Below are 21,148 nucleotides of genomic sequence, written 5' to 3' on the forward strand. Positions count from 1 at the left end.
CTTTTGCTTACCTTTTCCCTTCTCTCTGACAAGCTTCTTTTTAGCATTTCTTGCCCAGTGTCTGATTAGAATTCCTTTTAATTTGTAAATTAAAATTAGAAGACTATCATCCTTGTTCTTCTGCTTCCATTTCAAAGGACAGTTGACAAGATGTAAGTTGTAGTTTAGTGTGTATTTTCCCTCTTGGCACATTTATTATATTGCTTCTGGGTCTTCTTGCTTGCATGATTCCTGAGAATAAGACATAGATGCTTTTCTATAGGCAAAGTGTTTTTATGCCTTATGTTAAGGTTTTTTATTCTGTCTGGTTTGAATATATTTCCAGGTACAGTTATGCCAAGTCTCTACCATCCTGATATCTGGGACTTGGTTTCTGTTAATTGAAATTCCCTCTGCAAACTGTGTGTGTGTGTTTGTGTGTGTGTGTGTGCGCGTGTGTGTGTTTTCTGTTTCTTCTGCTATTACCATTACAGGATTTTGCTCTCTGTGTAGTTGTCCTATACTTCTTGGATATTCATTCTGCTCTTTTAAAGTTTTGCACTCTTTATTTGGGGGAAGGAGACAGGGTCATGCTATGACTAGACTGACCTTGAACTCACTATGAAGCCCTAGCTGGCCTTGAACTTGTGCTTCTCCTGTCCCAGCATCCTGAGTGCTGGATTACAGGCAAGTGCCAACACATCCAGTTGGTTTCTTTCGTTGTGCTTTGTATTTTGGAAAGCTTCTATTGCTTTATCCTGATGCCTATAGGTTGATTCTCAGTTATGTCCAGCGTACCAGTGAGCTTAGCAAAGTCATTCTACATTTTGTTTTGCTTCTTTCTCTGATGCCCATCTCTTTTCTTGGGTTACTCATCTCTCTTCTTTTATGTTTGTACTTTTGTCAGTGATAGCCATTGGTGTATTAATTATACACATACCCAGTTTAAAAAAGCCTCCCCTTCCCTAGTAGTCTCCATTTTACTTTCATGACTTGCTGCCCTGCTTGGGTTGCACAAGCGAGAGAAAACACCCAGGTCTTGTTTGGGCATCTGGCTTATTTCACCTAACGATTTAGTACATTCGTGATAGAAGTGGTTGCTGTACAACCACCTCTATGAGGTTCCTAAATATCTCTGTCACTGCTCACGGAGCAGAATCCATGTTTCCAGCCCCAGGAATCCTTCTATCTGAACATACTTAACTTGCATTGAATGTTTACATAAATGGAGCCAACCAGTAAGTGACTTTTGGGGACTTTCAGCTTTCACTCAGCGTAGTATTTCAAGGTTAATCCACATGGCAGTACGTATCAGTTTTACCATTACTTTTGGCCATTTTTATTAATGTACATTAGCTGTACAAAGTAATGAGTTTCATTGTGACATTTCCATACATAAGAATAATGTATTTTGTTCATAGTCATCCACTCTCTGGTTGTTTCTTTCATAGGACTGGTATTTGAAGTCAGGGCTTCACGCTGGCAAAGTAGGCCCTCTACCACTTGAGCCATACTTTCTGTCTGTTTTGCTCTGGTTATTTTGGAGATGAGCTCTCTTGCCAGGGCTGCCCTCAAACAGTGACCCTCCCAATCTCAGCCTTCCGAGTAGGCAGGATCACAGGCACGAGCCACCACTGATCAGTTTCTTTCCCTTTCCTCTCCACACTTTCCCAATCCCTTTTTCTCCTTCCACAGACCTAACAGTGCCGTCTTTTATTTCATGTCACTTTTGCTAAAAATTCACGTCAGAGGAAATGTGATAACTATTCTCCAGTGTGGCTTCTATGACCTAACATGATGTTCTGCAGTTCCATGCACTTTCCCCCAGTGACATAATTTCTTTCTTCCTTATGGCTGAATAATACGTCTCCGTGTACTTACATACCATGTGGTTTTTGACCCACTTTGAGTCAATTTTTGCATGGGGTGAGAGACAGAATTCTAGTTTCAGTCTTCTACATATGTGTGTATTCACTTTTCCCAGCACGATTTACTAAAGAGGCCTTTTCCTCCCAATGTATGTCATGGCACCTTTGTCAATACTCAGGTGACCTATCATATACAGCCTTTATTATCTTGAAGAATGATTCCGCTCTTCCTACCTTATTCAGGGCCTTTACCATGAAGGTATGTTGAATATTGTCTACGGTTTTTTTCTACATCTATTGAAATAATGTGTATATTTGGTTCTTTATTCTACTTATATGCTATAGCTCTGAGCCCAAATCACCTTCAACCAGGGAGAGCCTACAAACATTACCATGAAGGGAACAAACACCCTCATCATGGCAGTAACCATACCTGCAGAAGATGAATGGCAACTGCATTGCCAGGAAAAGTGGGACATAGAAAAGCCCATCTGCCTGCTGGGGGAGTTTCCTGATGTCTGGGCTGAGAACAGGCCCCATGGCCTGGCTTGCAAAAACATGCCCATAATGGTAGAACTCAAGCCTGGGGCTCTCCCTGGCAGACAGAGGCAGTATCCAGAACCACGGAAAGCACGCCTAGGAATTCAGACCCACCTACCATGGCTGAAGGATGCAGGGATATTAATGCACTGCCGATCGCCATGGAACACCACACTGTTGCCCGTCAAGAAGGCAGGGGGAGATGATTACCGGCCCATCCAGAACCTGGGGGCAGTCAACAACACCATTATCACACTGCACCCAGTAGTCCCCAGTCCCTGCACTCTCCTGAGCCTTCTACTGCCACAAGCAAGCTGGTTCACTTGCCTGGACCTAAAAGAGGCTTCTTTCTGCCTTTGCTAGCCCCAGTTAGTCAGCTTCTGTTTGCCTTTGAATGGGAACACCCCCATACTGGAAGAAAAGCAATACGACCTGGACTAGATTGCCTCAGGGAGTCAAGAGCTCACCTACCCTGTTTGGGGAAGCTCTGGCAGCGGATTTGTCAACTTTCCCAGAAGAAAATCCAAGCGGCATTTTGCGTCAATACATGGACGATCTGCTCCTGGCAAGCCTTGACCAGGAGAAATGCTGGGAGGGGACAAAGGCACTGCTAGCCCTACTCTCCTGGAAAAAGGCCCAAGTTTGCCAGCAGGAGGTCCGATACCTCGGATTCATCATCTTAGAGGGACAGCGCACCCTGGGACTGGAGAAGAAGTGGGTTGTCTTCTGCAGCCCTCAGCTGAACACCAAAAAGGAGGTCCGAGAACTTCTAGGAGTGGCAGGATGCTGTTGCCTCTGGACACCTGAATAATCAAGCCTGGCCAAACCACTTTATGAGGCCACAGCAGGCTCTGGAAAGGACCCTCTAAACTGGGGAGCTGACCAAGAACAGGCTTTCAAGGAGATAAAGAGACTGTTAATCAGCGCCCCTGCACTAGGGTTGCCAGATGTAACATGACCATTCAATCTTCGATTGTGAAAAAATCACACAGCTCGGGATGTCCTTACCCAAATGGTGGGTCCATGGCAGCAGCCAGCGGCTTAACTGTCAAAGCGCTTGGCCTCAGGGCGGCCTCCATGTCTCCGGGCACTGGTGGCTACAGTAACCCTAATCAGTAATCAGGGAGGCTGACAAGTTCACCCTGGGACAGGATGTTAATATCCAAGTTCCTCATACAGTAGTAGCTCTAATGAATGGCAAGGTCATAAATAGCTGACCAGCTCAAGAATGGCCCATTCCAAGGACTATTAGGTGAAGATCCTTGAGTGAGGCTTGAAACTGCATGAACTTTAAACCCTGCCACCTTCCTGCCAACAGAGGAAGGGCCTCCAGATCACCACTGCGAAGAAGTGATGGACGAAGTCTATTCTAGCAGGCCAGACCTGATGGATGTTCCCCTCTCAGATGCAGAGCTCAAACTCTTCACAGACTTAAGCAGCTTCGTCCAGAACGGACAACAAAAAGCTGGACTCCTAGTCACCACTGCTAATGATGTCCTACAGGCTGAAGCCCTACCACAAGGCTGAGCTGCAGAACAAGATGAACTCTGGGCTTGGTCCAGGCTCTATGTTATGCAAAGGGAAAGCAGGTAAACATCCATAGAGATTTTAAGTATGCCTTTGCCACCGTGCATGCACGTGGAGCAATACACAAAGTGAGAGGATTACTGACAGCAGGGGGAAACGAGATTTAAAAAAAGAAGAAATTCTCCAACTGCTGGAAGCATTCTGGGAAGGCAGAGGCCACGAAGGGGATATGGACTGTGTTAGTAGAGGAAACTGCCCTGCAGACCAGGGGGCAAAAAGGGCAGCAGAAGAACTGAGCTCCTCTAAAGTGCCGAAGCAAACCGCAAACTTCTGCTGGTTCTGGAGCTGCCTCCCTCTCCAAATTGCACCAAGGAGGACAAACTATGGGTAAAAGATAACAGAGGAATGAAAGAAAAGGGAGACTGGTGGAAGTTGCCTGACCAGAGACTCTTTGTCCCCATTGCTGTAGCAGCCCTCTGGCAAAACAACAACATGAGCTAACACACTTGGGAAAATGGCCCTGGAAAAACTACCGGGTAGATACTATTTCATTCCCAAGCTACCCAGCTGTGCACCCAAGTGAGTGCTAGATACATTACATGTGCATAAAACAATGCAGTCAAGGGCCTAAGTCAAGCCATGGGGTACAGACAATGGGCACCGTGCCTTTTGAGGACCTGGAAGTGGACTTCACAGAGGTCAAGCCCTGTCAAGGATACCAGTACGTCTTGGTTCTTCTCTGTACTTACTCAGTGGGGGTTGAGGCTTACCCTGCACACACAGGAAAAGCACGAGAGGCTATAAAGGCTCTCCTAAGAGAAATTATCCCGGGTACAGGCTTCTCTTTTCCATCAGATCAGATAATGGGCCAGCCTAAGTGTCAGAAATGGTCCAGGGCCTGGCCAAAATTTTAAAAATAAAATGGAAACTCCATGTGGCCTACAGGCCTCAGGGTTCAGGGAAAGTACAGTGCATGAACTGAATCCTTAAAACTCTGCCAAGAAACACAATCCCCCTGGATAGACATGCTACCTTTAGTTCAGTTTAGGGCCCACTGAAACCCTAGACCCTCTGGCTACTCACCCTTGGAGATTCTCTATGGCAGAACCCCTCCCATAATAAAGGCTCAGAGGGGACCTTGGGCATTGGAAATCTAGACATGTCCTGACTTCTCCAGGCCCTAGGAAAAAACCCTACACCACATTTCCCGGGAATCTTAGAAAAAGCCCCAATCTCCAAGGGTAACTGGGCCCATCCCCATCAACCCGGGGATATGGTATGGGTGAAGGATTGGAAAAGGGAGCCACTCAAGCCCAGTTGTAGGGGTCCCATCTAGTAATTTAGAAGTTCCAGTGGCTGTTGAAGTTGCAGGAATTATTCCTTGGGTTCATCACTCCTGGGTTAAGAAGGCTGATGCCCCTGCAGACCCCAACAACTGCCAGGCTGTCCATGATTCAAGTAACCCCTCAGATTAAGGTTCCAGAGGATGTCACAGTGGCACGCCATCGCCCGAGAGATCTCCAGCCCTGCCCCAACCACATCCCAGAAGCTGGTAGGTCAATGCACGGCGGAAGTCTGAGGATTCCTCCACCGGGACACAAACGTATCCCCTTCTCTCTCACCCATACCTCATCCTGCTGATTAGCATTGTTGCAATACTGATTGCACTAGGACTGGCTGTCACTGCTCCCCAGGATGGGAACATAGGCCAGATCACTGCTGGCCTCCTGTCATCTCCTCATAGTTGGAAGACTAATTGCTGTTGGGTGTTATCTGTAGTCCAGATCCCAGTCTCAAGCACGAGGTCTCTGATGTGTTATTGCCTTCTGACTCTGCTACATTTTGAGGTTGTTCAATTGAGAGGCCAGGATGACTGCTCAGCCTGCATAAGGTGCTTTCCTTCCAGGGGAAACTGTGGTATGCCTCACCTTTTATCAATATCTGTCACCCGTGTGCAGCGTATCAATTTCTGAATGCACCAGGGGAGGCTTGATTTACTATAAAGCAGAGCTGACAGGTCTAACTGGGTCCTGCAAGAACAAGGGCACTATACGTCAGACAGTTTGCTGGCAGAAAGTCAGGGGCCCCTTAAAGGCATGGAACGATGAAATGACGGGGAGGAAATGAACCTCGTTATGTCTGGGCACCTTACCCCTCCCCCCACCCTCATATCAGTTTACTAAGAGGATAGTGACAGAACTGGAAGGGCCACCCAAAGGTGATTACCTAGGCAGACATGAGCCTGTAGAAGACACTGATCTGCCACTACCACTACCCCCATTAAGGCTTCCCTCCAGGACAGGGAACCTTAACTCGGAACCTCAACTGTATAACCTGTTAAATGTAACCCACCGCCTCCTTAATCTTCTGAACCCACCATTGGCGGGCGATTGCTGGCTCTGAATGTCCTTAGGTCCTCTCTGATATGTAGCAACCCTGGTAAGCCTCCTCAACCAGAGTGGGCATGAAAATCCTCTCAACTCTTCCAGTACAAAACCCAAGTTAAAAACATACAGGTATTTCAGAGGGCTCCTAGTTATTCTACAATTCAAACGGATATTAATCAGTTGGGGAACTGGCTACTGACCGGTGTGCTCAAGTCCAGACCTCTACAACTACCACCACTAGATGTACCGTTGAGAGGCTGTGGTGCACCAGCCTGGGAATCTTCTTTGTCTGTGGGTCCCTTGCCTACCAGTGCTTGCCAGTTAACTGGAAGGGCACTCCTAACCCCCCAGATAAACATAATGTTCAATAATCAAACCCTCCCTGTGCCTTTAGTGGCTCATACACGGTCAAAGAGAGCTATCCAATTCATCCTTTTATTAATCGGACTGGGGTAGCAGCTGGGATAGGAACAGGCATAGGAGGAATTGCCTTGTCAGCTGCCTACTATAATCAGTTATCCACAGAGCTAACAAATGTCATAGAGCAAGTGGCTAGGTCCATAAAGCCTATGCCGGACCAACTGGACTCCTTAGCATCAGTGGTCCTCCAAAACCAGAGAGGGTTGGATTTACTCACTGCTGAAAAGGAAGGGATTTGCCTTTTCTTAAATGAGAAGTGTTGTTTTTATGTGAGTCAGCCAGAAATAGTCAGAGATATGCCTCAGCAGTTGTAGGAGACAGGAATTAGCAAATTCTTGGAACAGATGGAGCAACATGTGGAACTGGGCATCATGGCTCATTCCATTATCTGGCCCCATCCTCATGCTTCTATTGGCACTGGTGTTTGGTCCATGCACTTGTAACGCCATAACTCACTTTACTAGCTCCCGGATGGAGGCGATAAAGTTGCAGCTCTTCATAACACAATATAGGCCTTTGAGACAACAGGAACCTTATGGGATTTCTAAAGTCTAGTGTTGATGCTTGTGCACAAGTGGAGAAAGCATCAAGAAGGGGGAATGAAGAGGAAGACAGCCTTGAAACAGGGCTATAAAACATGGTAAGCTGCCAAAGATATAAAGCATGAGGAATTGCCCATTAAAGCCATGCAAAAAGTTCAGGACCTGGATAAAGGGCACTGTGCAGAGATAAGCACCCATTCCCGCCTTCCTTTGTCTCCACTTGTAAATAAATTTTCCAAAGCAGGTCTCCCCTCATGACCTCACCTAAACAACCTTAGGTCTCAAGCTCACTGCCAGCCCCAATTTACCTGAGCACATTCCTTGTAACCTGATGCCCTGCATTGCTTTTTAAATGTGACTCTTTTGTTGAGATGCTCAGGCATGGTGTATGTCTGAGCCAGCTGTCGTAAAATAAAATCTGAGTTCTCCACTCCTCCGAATGTCACTTGGTTCTCCTCTGTCAAGAGGAGCAAGGATTTTGCTCAGGTGGCACTGGACCACAACTGCGGTAACTATGCCTCTCTCCAAGCTTCCCTCAAAGCTGGAGTGACAGGTGCATACCACCGCACCCAGCTTATGTGTTGGGATGGGGGTCTCACTAACTTTTCCCCCAAGCTAGCCACCAAGTGAAATCTTCTCTGTCTCTGCCTGCCAACTACCTGCCATTAACACGTGTGAACCTCTGCACCCAGCTCAAAGTACTTTTAAAAGCCTTCTTCAAACTGTGTCTTTCTAGGACTTCCCATTACAATGTAATACCCATTCACTCCCCTACAACTAAACAGACATAGACGTAACAGTAAAAAAAGAAAAAGAAGTCTCTAAAAGTAGAAGGAGGTTGACAAGTTGTCTAGGGACCTTAGTGCTAGAAGAATGATACTGTGGGAATCCACGGGTCTCCTTATTTCCTCCCGTATTCCTCAGACAATCTACAGAACCTGCAATCCAAAACCACAGCAGAACATAGACAAGGAAATCCTGTCCTTCTCCCAGCCAAAGAACAGGGAAAGATGGCCAACCATCAGAGAATTTTTTTAGGGAATAACTCACCTCCTACAGCTGAACACCAGCCCCAAAACCATCACTGCAACTCTGCATACCTATATTAAAAGACAATCTTTCCTTTCTTTTTTGCTGGGACAGGGGTTTGAACTTAGGCTTTGCTTGCTAGGCAGGCAACCTACCTGTTGAGTCATGCTTCCAGCACTTTCACTCAAGTTATTTTTCAGGCAATCTCACTTTCTGTATGGGCTGATCTGGACCAAGAGAAATCCTCTTATTTACACTTTCACCTTAGCTCAGATAACAGATGCACAGCACCACCCCTAGCTCTTGGTTGAGATGGGGTCTTGCAAACTTTGTTTGCCCAGGCTGGCCATGGACCACAATCCTTCTTGTCTCTGCCTTCCGATGACCTAAGTGTGAGCCACCACAACCAGCTGAGCCTTTCTCTCCCTCCACTGGGCATCCTTCCAGATCATGGGTGCTCTGATTTCCTGTAATGACAAATGGGAAGCTAATTTTCTACCTCCACATTGAGTGGGGGGAGCCCTGCTCTAGCCAGTGTAATGTCATCAGAGTCCAGTAGCAAGCTGAGAATCCATCTTCACCTAGCAGCAAAAAAGGCAATGTTAAGTAGAGTCAATCAGCATTCTGCTTCTTGCCTACCCAGCTTAACCTGTCAGCAGGCTCCATGAGGACCTGAAGATCCACATGTGCCAGTCTCCTAGGAACAGAACAAGATGTGAATCCAAACTGGTCAGTATTGTATTGTCCCCGTACCCCTGGGTCAGCAGGACCCCCAAAATCTAAACACTGTCATCGACAACTACTCCAAAGAAAATGAAATAACTGGCTAAACATTAATCAAATATGGGCAGGAGGAACTGTGTTCTGAAAACTATGAAACACTGAGAAATCAGAGGAGTTAGGAAAAGAAGATTTTCTGTGGATGAGAAAACTTAACGCAGTAAGGTGTAAATTCTCCCCAGTGTTTTCTGTGTACTTGGTGAAATTGTTACCAAAATCCTAGCAAGAATTTTTGCTAAAATAAGCCCAGTCATTCTAAAATTCATGTGGAAAATCCACTTTGGAGAAGAAGTAAGCAATGGAGAAATCAGTCTACTAGGCTTGAAGACATTGCAGAGCTAACTCAATAAAGACAGTGTGGCATTGGCACATATTTACAGGTTAATGAAACAGAAGACAGACCCTAGATACAGATCTGCCAACCTGGTATTTCACAAAGTTGCAAAAACAATTCTGTGATGAAATGTAACTTTCAACAAATGGTGCTAGAGAAAGTGAAAAAGAAAAAGAAAAATTTTCAGACAAAGGTCTTTCACTACATATCCGAGAATGGTTTGAAATTTGCTGCGTAGCCCAGACTGGCTTCACCTCCCCAGTTCTAGGGTTGTAAGCACGTGCCACCATTCCTAACTCCAAAACTCAACATACAAAACTTATGCCACATTGCATAATGGACTTGAATATGCTGTAACATCTCGACATGTTTTTAAAAGCTCCCGTTAGAAAAAAGTATCATAGGGTATAAAATTCTAGGCCTTTAGGACTAGACAAAAGCTTACTCCTCTTGACATTAAACCAGGAGTCATAAAGAGGAACCCAATAAACTGGATCTAATTTAAATCAAACGTTTTTCTCTGTTCTTCTCTCTCGTTGAAGGTATGTATTTCTCTGACAATTTTAAAGAATAACTTTGCTGGATATAATAATCATTATCAGCAACTGTTTACTCTGAGTGCTTGCAATATATCATTCCATGATTTTGTGGCTCTTTGGGTTTTTGTCAACGGGCCTCACATGAAATTGCAGTAAGTTTGCCTTGGCACTTCTCTCTTCAATACTCCTCCTTTGTTCTGTCAGGGTCCTGATGGGCACCATGGCATATTGAGAGGGGTGGTGGCAGCCACATGAGATAGTCTTTGCTTGGGGGAGTGTGATACAAACCCACTAATTTTTATGTTGCAGGGAATGCAGGATGTGATGGGGAGGAAGTGAAGGGCAGTACCCTGTGCCTGCCCTATGTGACCTGGGCTTACTCCAGTTGTGTGCGGGGACAGAGCTGAAGGCCCAAGACAGAGAGTAGCAGACTTCTTGGCTCCTTCAATCATCTTTAACATATCTTAGCAGTACAGTTGCCTTTCTGCCTGTGGACCTAACATGGTTTGGGAAACTTTGTTCCCATGTCCTCAAGACACATGGATTAAAATATGTCTGGAGGTAACATGCATTTGGATTGGCTCATACTCTGTCCATAAGATGCTGGTGAGAAGAAGAACTCCCTGGGGCTCCAGTGTTTGCCATGCCTCCCAACTGTGCATCAAAAAACCTCCTGGCAGAATATATGCCTCAGCAGCTTGCACTGTGTCCAAATCCACTTGTCTACAAATCTCACCACACCTCTAGTGTGCAGACTAAAAACTTTCAGAGAAAATATTCACCTTGGAGCTAGATTCCACCTTAATTTGTTCAGCAAGAATACCTGGTGTAGTATTTTAGTGAAACTGAGAGAAATCCCAACAAGCTAGAATTATGACCCGCTATTTCACCCATGCAGGGCAGTTTCCAAGTTTTCAAGACCACAGATATTTGATCAGCCTATCCCACCCTGATCCACCCCCACTTACATTTCTAGGAGTTTCTCCCTCAGTCAATTTTATCTTTTATTATTTCTTTTGTCTTTTTATGTTTTACTGTGGGTTTTTTTAATAAGCTGATTTTTTTCTTCTTTCTCATTATTTTCTTCTTCTCCTATTCCTCTCCTTTTCTTTCTTTGTACTGATATGTTTTTTTCTTTTTCCAGTGCTGGGATTGAGCCCAGGGCCTCAGGCACCAGAGTCAGGTGCTCTTTTTCGGAGCTATACCAACAGCTCAGTTGGGAAGAATTAAGTCCAGCTATGGTCAAAAGCTACCCTGCTCAAACTGTGGCAGATTATTTTTACTTACAGAAATGGGGGAGGAGAGAATCTGAGTTTAGCAGCTCACACCAGTAATCCTAGCTATTTGGGAGGCAGAGGCTGAGAGGATTATGGTTTGAGGCCAACACGGGCTACTGATTGAGAGACTCCATCTCAACCAGTAAAAGCTGGGCATGGTAGTTCACAGCTCTCATCCTGCTACCCAGGATACAAGACCCAAATGAATTAGGTACAGAAGAATCAGACCTCAACATAATAAAGATTACATATGACAAGTAAAAGTTAAGCTGAAATCATTTCCTCCAAGTTCAGAAACACCACAAGGCCACACTGTCACCTTGCTATTTGATGTGGCACATGAAATTCTAGCCAGAAACAATCAGGCAAGAGAATAAAATTAAGAGTATTCAAGTGAAAGGATGAGGTAAAATTGCCCTTGATCAAGGCATTGGCATAGGCTATGATATCCTGCATAGGACTCCAATAGCTTGACAAATAAACACATAAGAACTGAAAAATATTATTACCTTCACACAATTAAGTAATACTCAACAGCATGAAAAGACAACCTACAAAATGGTAGAAAATAATTGCCAGCTACTTATCTGACAGAGGGCTAATATCCAGACTACATGAACAACTCTGAGGGTTTACCAACAAAAAGACAAATACAATGAATAAATGGACAAATGAGCTGAACAGAAACTTCTGAAAAACTAATTAATGTCTGGAAAGTGGTCAATATCTCTGTCCATTAGGGAAGTGCAAATTAAAACTACATTTAGATTCCATCTTAGCCCACGTAGCATTCTTAAAAAATGCTGGTGAAGGTGCAGAGAAAAAGAAACCCTTATACACAGTGTCAATGTAAAGGAGTGCAGCCACTATGGCACAGAATGGAAGTTTCTCAAAAAATAAAAACTAGAACTACTGTGTGATACAGCTGCATCAACCATGGATCTATATCTAAAACAAATGAAATCAGCATATAAGACATACATGCATGTACATGTTTGTTAAGGCACTACTTACAACAAGCAAGATGGAATCAGTGTAGGTATCCATGGACAAATGAATGGATGGAGAAAACATAATTATATGATGCACATATGCATTTGTATATACACAAAAGAGTATTACTCAACCATAAAGAATGAAACACTCTGATATGCAGGAAAATGAATGGAACTGAAAGACACCAGGTTACGCAAAACAAGCCAGGCATAGAGAGACAAGTGTTGCGTGGTTTCTCTCATCTGTGAAAATAGAAGAGAACCTACGAGGCACTGAGAAGAATACCATGGGGAGGATTAAAGGGAAGACAAGGGAAGATGGATACAAAATAAGCACAAATGGACCAGTTCTCATAAAAATAAAAGCTATGAAAGTTAAATCAGGAAAAAACAGAAAGTCCTAACAGAAATACCACCAAAACATGAGTGTTAGAGGGAGACTTCCAGAAGACAACAAAAGTCCTGGAAGATCTCAGCTTTTCTCAACAACTGTCCAGGAAGCAGTAGAGCATCCATTGGTATCACCCACTTTCTATACCTACAGAGGCTGGAAGTCTTGGAACTACATTCACCAAAAGTGCTGGCCAGCAGCATTCCCGGATTTTCTGAAGATGGTGACTAGGGCGCAGAAACAGACAGCGTGAGCTCCAAGACTCCAGAACCTCGCTGAGATGCTGGAGCCGCACTTGGCAGAAAGAAAGCAGCAAAGAGAATCAAAACTTTAACACCCTGAACCTCTAGTCCGTGGAAAGCTTCTCCAAGCCACATTACACTGACAAAACAGGAGGGCTGCCTCACCGCCAGACGCCGCCTCCAAACCTGCCTGGGAGACATTCTGCAGACCAACAGGTGAGCACCAAGTGTTCCCCCCAGCCACTTCTAGAATAAACCAGCATAGCACCCTGGGCAGACTGACCCCCACCCCCGCAAAACAAAACAAACAAAACAAAACAAAAACAACTGAACTGTAAACAAGGAACGGAAAATTAACACACAACAGAGGGAGAGAGTTGTTGGAGGAGCAACAGAGAAGGGAGGAGGGGAAAGCAGCTTATCTCCACACAAACTTCCAGTAAACACAGGCTGGAAAGGCAGAAGGCCCCACAGCAGGCGGGTGATAAGCCCCTGCCTGAAATAGGGCAGGTAGCAGACCACAAAGCTCAACTCCTGAGCCAGTGAGCAACAGTCAAAGTCAAATAACACAGCAAATGTGAAAAATAATCAGCAAACCATCTTAATAGGCTGAGAGCAGGGGACCTGCAGACTATCACTGACCTTGCCCCAGAGAAAGGGGATGAGGCAAAGAAACAAGCCCCCAGTAATCAAGCACAGTGAAAACCCAACTCCAAAGCACGACAGCTGGTGGGCTACAGAGCTGATTCTGGAACCTGAGGACAACATACAAACTCAATAGCCACACCCCACTGAGGGAGGAGCTGACCAAGCAGCTGCCACTGAGAGACTGAAGAAAAAAAACAAAAACAAATCAACCCAACCACCTCACGAGGCTACAACAGAGCTTCTGCTTAAATACCACACAAGGATTGGATGCTGGAGGAGTAACACCAGAACTCCAACTAAGACTGACATTCTATTGTTCCTGAATCTGGAATTTTTGTTTGTTTGTTCTGTTTCTTGTTTGTTTGTTCATCTCTCCACATTGATTTCTTTGGGTGTTGCTTTTTGTTTTGCTAGTTTTACTATTGTGAATTAGTATTTTACTCAGCCTTGAAGAAAAATAAAATCTTATCATTCACAAAGAAATGGATGGAAGTGGAGAATATCATCCTGAGCGAGGTTAACCAGGCTCAGAAGACCAAAAATCATATGCTCTCCCTCACATGTGGGCTTTAGATCTAGGGCATATGCAGCAATGTGGCTGGATTTGGGTCACATGTTAAGGGGAGAGCACGTAAGGGAGGTATGGGGAAAGATAGGAAACCCAAAACTTGGAAGTGTTTGATGTCCTTACTGCAGAGGAGCTAATACAGTAACCTTAGAGCAACAGAGGTCAATATAGGAAGGTGAGAGTGGTCTGGTAGAGATGAATCAATTTGGGTTGTAATACACATGTTCATGGAAGCAATGCTAGGAATCTCTAATATAGCTATCCTTATCTCAACTAGCAAAAATGTTTTCTCTTTCTTATTATTGCTTATGTCATCTCTTCAACAAAATTTGAGAAAAGGGCAGAACAGGTTCTGCCTGGAAGCAAGGGTGGTGGTGGGGAGAGGGAAGGGGTGGAGGGCAGGGGAAAAAAATGACCAAAACAATGTATGCACATATGAGTATACGAATAAATTGGGAAAAATGAGTGTTATCATTAAAAATCTCCCAAGAAATAAAAGTCCAGGAACATATGGCTTTGCAATTGCATTCTGCCACATATTTAAAGAACTAATACCAATACTTAAACCTACCAGAAAAGACATGGCTGAAATGTTTGCTAACCCTCAATTTATGAGACCCCCATCATTTTGATACATAACTCACATAAACACCACAGAAGGGAAAACAGACCAATATTTGTGAAGAACACTGGTATTTAAATACTTTTTTAAAAAGCAAATGATATATTGAATTATCTCATAATCAAAGGAAAGTAATCCCTGACATGTGAGGCTGGTTTAACATACACAAACCAATCAATGTGATTTATCTTGACAAACTAAAAGACAAAAACACATGGTCTTAATTGATGTGCACAAGCATTTGGCAAAAGTCAATGTTATTCCTTTTTATTTTGTAGTAATGCATTTCAACTCTGGTCCTCACATTAGGCAGTTACTAAAGCCACAGTCATCACCGTTTTTTCCTTTAGTTATTTTTCAGATAGGTCTCACACTTTGTCTGGACTGGCCTTGGACCACTATCCTTCTATCTATGTCTTCTTCTGGGCTAAGAGATATGAGCCAACAAATATGGCTTGTTGGGTGACATGGAATCTTGCTGTCTTTTTGCTGGGGCTGGCCTCAAGCTATGAATCTCTTAATCTCTACCTCCTGAGGAGCAGGGATTACAGATATGCACCACAGAGCCTAGCCATCAAAATTATTTCTTGGTTTAAAAAGAAAACCGTTACTAGTTTAAGTGTGGAAGGCAAATTCCTCAACACTATGAGGCCACTTATGAAAATCTCAGGGCTAAAATCATTGGCAAATATCGTAATAAATGGCAAACAAAGGTTCTTCTCTAAGATCTGATATGAGGCAAGGAGGACAACTTTCACCACTTCTATTCAACACAGTACTTACTTAAAATATGAGCCACAGCAATTAGAGAAAAGTATCCATGTCAGAAAGTAAAGCGCAAAATTATCTCTATTTTCAGATGATATCATAACTACTATATAGACAGAAAGCACTACACAAACACTATACAAAAAGCTACTGGGTCTAATAAATGAATATGGTAAAGTGTCAGGATGCAAAATAAAAACACAAAACTTCATGGCATTTTTATGCACAAATAAGCACTCAGCCAAAGGAAGAAAATGTTGGGACCAATCTTAATTATACCATCATCAAAAGCAAAATCAGCTTTCACCAAGTATGTGATGCACATGCACACTGCAAACTACAACACATTTTTCAAAAAGCAAAGAAGACAAAAATAAGTGGAAAGATATACTATGCTCATGGATCAGAAAAAATTTAATATTGTTAAAATATCAATACTGCCTAAAGCAATGCACATACTGAATGCAATGTCTATCAAAATCACAAGGATATTATTCATGCAAACAAACAATTTGAGAATTACAATGGGAGAAAAACAACTTTAAGTGAGCAGAGCAATTTCTTTTTGTAATTTAGTTATTTAATGAAACCACTAATTTAATATGTCACCAATAAAATCTAAGCAGTTTTAGCACAAAACCAGGGCCATACTCAGTGGGCATGCATTAATTATCTATGCAACTTAACATCACACCAGAAAGAGAACAGATTATAAAAGTTCTTTTAATTTTTGGTAGTTTTCAAATATCATTGCACAGAATACTAAAAAAAAAAGTATAAAAACAGATTTCACATATTTTCAAAACAGTGGTGAAAATCTGAGTGAGACTTTAAATTTTCATAAGGCTCAAGTTTTAAAACATCAAGCTGTCCCAGTCTGTCAAAACTGACAGGCAAATATTTACAATGATGGACAGACTTCACCTAGGAAAATGCTTCTGAATCTGTGAGAACTGCATCTGTCCAGGAGGGACTATGCGCAAGGTTGAGTTCAAGGAGAGAGAAAATAGGCCTTGTTCCTCTTTCCCATTACCTTCTGATCTGCTAATGCTTCCCACTGGCCCATCTTAACTGCTCAGGGAGCCTGGATGATAAATTTAGAGATCAGACACACTCGGGCACAGTGAAAGCAGAGAAGGGATTAGGGCAGGAGGAAACAGCAAGGGAGAGCAACCAGAATACAACCTCAGAAGAAGACAGGAAACAAATGCTTAAACTACTCCTTACAGGTCACAGGAGCCTCACAATGTGGCCTGGGATTTGAATCTAGGACTTCTACCTCCAAGTACAGGTGCCAGCTGGACTCGATTCCTGTCTAGGAAAGAACATTCTACTGTTCTCTTTCAAACGTATCCCTCTCTATTGGACTTTTGTAATAGTGCATATGAGGTTCTATGACTTGAATATTTTTCATCTTCATCGCTCCATAAACATCCTGTCGGGTGGAGACATGCCATGTGTCACGTGCTGGTTAAGAATGTTGGTTTACAGTCTCACATTTCTCGGTTCAAATTCTAGCTCTCCACCCGCGCCCCACCCCTGCTGATAGGTTGTTTGGCCTAGTGCAAATTGCTTTAGTTTTCTAATTTGTCTCAAATAAAAAATGAGGGTAACACTAAATACATATAGGATGATTGTGAAAATAAGACAGAGTATGGAGTCAGTACTGATCACCGCTACGTACTCCACAAATATTTGCTGAAAGAACAAATGGCCTGTAAGTTCTGCATTTTCCTGATGAAAACAATCTACAGGTGAAAAATGTACTCGTTAAAAATAAGATAAGCACATGTTCCAAGGTGTGTGTGCGATTGTGACTGTGCATATATTCGTGCACGTACATGCACGTGTGCTATTTCAAGTTCTGGCCTTTGTACAAGTCCAGAAAAGCAAACGGAGGGGAAAACCTGGTTTGTGGTAACCTATCCACATTCTACCATGTGTAACAAGGAAGTTGGTATGGTGTACCCTAAAACCATGTTGATTATACTTTGTGGGACCCAGTCAGACAAATTTTAAAAAGCTCTTTTCTCTTGAGAAAGTAGCCTGTTCAACTCTATGCTGTGCTGGAGTCAGATCCACGGTGCTCCGGGAAACAACGGTGTATTCTTGTCCCCCTTCAATGTGAGCTTTCACTCCTAGTAAAGGAGGACACCCCTCTCGTTTCAGTAGGACAGCTCTGCATTTATGTATGCTACACATAGTCTTCCCTTAAAGCTGCAGCTTAATATTTAGCAAAATTTTCATCTAGACAATCATGAGTGAGGATGAACACAAGGGGATGGTTCAAGTGGTGGTGCACCTCCCTAGCAAGCATGAAGCCTAATGCTGACATGGGCAAATGGGAAAATAAAAGAACAACCTCTCTTGGCTGGCAGAGGGGCTCAAGTACTAGAGAGTGCCTGCCTAGCAAATGTAAGACCCTGAGTTCAAACCCTAATTTAAGGGTGAGTTCCATTTGCCATCACACCTTGTTTGTTTTGGAGTCCCTGGAGCTCTTTCTAAAAAGATGGCACGATTCATTCATTCAACCAAGCAAACCCAGCAAGCTAGACAAATACATTCAACCGTTTTGAAGTTTTTTCTTTAGAATTAGTCACTGTTGCTGGGGGTGTAAAGTAGTACTGAGCGAGCAGGTGAGGCAGTTAGCAGGATTAGACAATAAAGCTAGAACAGAACAGGCCCTGGAAACCTCCATTATGGCCTCCCTGTGACCTTAAAGGACAGGGGGAAAAAAAAGAAAAAGAAAAAGAAAAAGCAGGATGGACTAGAGTGAGGATCAGAATGAAGATGCCATGAGGAGAACTAGGGCATCCCCAATCTGAACACTGCAGGACAGTCATCCAGAATGCAGCATTTCTGCACACCTAATTAGCCTTGGCTCCCCTCCCATGGGGCCCTGGGAACACTACTCTTTGCAATTTCTCTATCTCAATAAATTCTCCTACTTTACTTTCTGTGATTTTCATTCTTTGAAATTACCAGACCAAAAGACCTGGGGTTCAGACAGAGCAAGCCAGGTAAAACAGTACAGTCATTATGGAGAAGAGATTCCTCAAAGAAACTAAAAACAGATCTACCACAGGACCCACCCAGCCCACCCCTGGTTACATATCCCAGCATACCAAAGAGATACCTACTTGCCCATGTTTACTGAGGCACTATTCCCAATAGCCAAGGTATGGAATCAGCCTAGGTGTCCCTCACTGGTTGAAGGGGTAAAGCAAACGTGGGATACCTACATAGTGGACTGTTTGTTACTCAGTCATAAGGAAAGAGTGGAGTCCTGGCCTCCACAGCAAAATGGAGGCTTTTGTGTTAAGGGAGATGAGCCAGAAGGTGAACACCACTGTTCTCCCTTATAAGTGGATGTTAAGGAAAAAATAGGATGATTGGAATAGAGATTATTAGAAGCTGAGAAGGGTGGAGGGAGGAGGATTGCAGGAGGTTGGGTAACAGGCACCCAAACACAGTCAGACAGAAGTAACAAGGTCTAGTGTCCTATAGAACAGAGGTGGGCTATAGTTTACAATAATCTGTCAAATATTTTATGACTCACTAGAAGAGAGGCACTGGAAGTCTCCAAACACAGTAACCATAAAGAGGTGGAAATGTTAATCACCTTGATGTGACCCGTACCTACTGTATGGCTGGACTGAAATACCACACTGTACTGATTAATAGGTTCAATGAGTACACGTCAGTCAAACGTGTTTTAAAAGATGTTTAAGGAGAGGGATCCTCATCTGGTCATTGGATAAACATCTATCCAACTGGACACTGTGCCCCATAAATTTGCGCAGTGAATGCACTTATTTTAAAAGGCAGCACACTGCATCTTTGCTACACAATCTGGAAAAGAGAGAGGGGCAGATCCTTTATGTTATAAATAGCTCCAAAATGTTTTAAAAATGACGGAGTGCGCTCTTCCACGCATTCGCCAACAAATTCACGTTAAGCAGTGAAGTACAACTGCGGCATTTGTACAGGGAGCTGCTGATGGTACGTGGTTTCGACATCAGTCACCTAAGCGTCTTTTCAGGAGTGACACATTCAACTCTTTAAACTCAAGAAGAAAAGAAAGCGTCCCCTTGTTCAAAAGCTCTGGTGAACAGACCGCAAACACCCTGGGCCAACGCCAGAAATGGGTTTTCCTTTGCCAAAGTGCGAACAAACAAGCTGCTTGATTTAAATCCAGACAGAGAAAGCAGGCCCTACAAGGCAGTTTTTAAATTCACTTTCACCTGAGGCCTCGCTGACATGGTAGATTTCCCTAAGTCCATCTGGGAATTCACTAAGCGTTTTCTGAAAATGATACAGTCAGAGAGCAATATTCCCTACTCTTCAACCTGGAGGCCAGGACATTTTCTTTGGGAGAAAAAGAAAGGAAAATGGTGCGGGAAATAGTAAGAAAGCGGATTGTACGGCTGTCGGCTGCAGTCTGGGAGCCAGTAGCCCAGTTCAGGTTAGTGGCCCTCGCGGAGGCCAGCTGTGAAACGGGCTGGGGGACCTGAGAATGGCAGAAAGGGTCTGGGCATCATTCACTCCAGAAGTCCAAAAGAGGAGAGCGGGATCCTGCACCATCCACAATGTGAAACAATGTTGAAAACAGGAGTGGGTGTGTGGAGGGGTGGGGGTGGCGGGGTAGGGGGTTGGGGGGTGGGGAGAGAGCAGGAGGGGAGGGTGTTTTTCCAGCCCGGCCATCTTGAACTTGCACACTGCTTCCAGCCCTGAGATCAATGCTGTTTTTAAACGTTCAGGCAGTATGGTGCTGCTTAATAACCTGCCGAGAGGGGAGATGTCAGGTTAGGTAGTCTACTAACAGACGCCCTCCGCTCCGCCCCGCCCCCCTTCCCCCTTCCCTCCCCCCTCCATCCAAACCCCCCCTTCCCCCCTCCATCCTAACCAACCCTTCTCCACCCCCCTTCCCCCCTCCATCCTAACCAACCCTCCTCCCCCCCTTTCCCCTCCCCCCCATACAAAGAAATAACGCTAGGGGGAAGACAGCGAAACTGAGAGGCACACCAAGGAACTTGGAGTGATGGATTGGGGTACTGTCATCACGGGTACATGCGTGAGTCCAGACTCGTCAAATTGTACGTATTGAGTTAATATGCGGCTTCGTCTGCTTGGGCTCTGCCTTCTGACAGGGGGAAGCCCGGAACCCAAATTCTCGCTGATCAGACCTCTTCTGGCTCAGGGCCGCAGGGTATGCTGCACCGGAAGAGGAGGAGTTCATTTCCTCTACAGCGTTTCGTCATTGTCAGGCGACTCTTGTTCCGGTCGCGTCGGCGCCGGTACGTTGTTTCGGCCTTCCCGCTTCTTTCCTTCTCTAGATGTCCCTCCTCACGACCAGGGAGGATGGATCTCGTACTGCTTCCTGAAACCCGCCGAGCTCGGAGAGGAGTGTAGAGCTGGCGGCTCGTTTCCCCAGAAGCTGGCGGCTCTACCGGAGTAGGAAGGCCTCTAAGGCCGTGGGGCTTGAGACGGCAGTCCATCCTTGACTACGCCGCCCCGCACGTCTTTTAGTAGGGTTATTTTTATTTCGACCCCTTTCGGCGCGTAAGACTTGGCGTGTAGAGCCCCGAGGACGCTCTGCCGACCAACACCAAGGAGTGCCGCCAGGTCTTTAAGAGGTTTGGGGGTTTAGCGGGTTCTCTCTTGTCCTGGTTCTGGCAGAAGGTACAACTTT

The 21,148-nt window shown here is 44.4% G+C and overlaps 1 protein-coding gene and 1 long non-coding RNA gene across 21 annotated transcripts in view; one reads left to right on the top strand and one right to left on the bottom strand.

Annotated features, from left to right (window-relative positions):
• Positions 1 to 14,928: 14,928 nt before the first annotated feature.
• On the bottom strand, positions 14,929 to 20,693 carry LOC141419736 (uncharacterized). Its single transcript, XR_012444398.1, has 2 exons — positions 20,482 to 20,693; positions 14,929 to 20,239 (listed from the first exon to the last, which is right to left on the bottom strand). It is a non-coding gene; the product is annotated as an uncharacterized lncRNA (long non-coding RNA).
• LOC141419720 (uncharacterized) overlaps positions 20,142 to 21,148 on the top strand; it is a 79,031-nt gene continuing 78,024 nt past the window's right edge. For all 20 annotated transcript variants that reach the window (XR_012444353.1, XR_012444354.1, XR_012444352.1 and 17 more), the window contains exons 1-3: positions 20,142 to 20,261; positions 20,441 to 20,552; positions 20,657 to 20,753. Coding sequence is in view for 8 of the 20 variants with exons in the window: in XM_074063198.1 (XP_073919299.1) it covers positions 20,498 to 20,552; positions 20,657 to 20,753 (152 nt within the window). In the remaining 12 variants the exon portion in view is untranslated. The remainder of the gene's footprint in view (positions 20,262 to 20,440; positions 20,553 to 20,656; positions 20,754 to 21,148) is intronic.

The sequence above is a fragment of the Castor canadensis genome, chromosome X (assembly GCF_047511655.1).
Source record: "Castor canadensis chromosome X, mCasCan1.hap1v2, whole genome shotgun sequence".
Classification (NCBI taxonomy): Eukaryota; Metazoa; Chordata; class Mammalia; order Rodentia; family Castoridae; genus Castor; species Castor canadensis.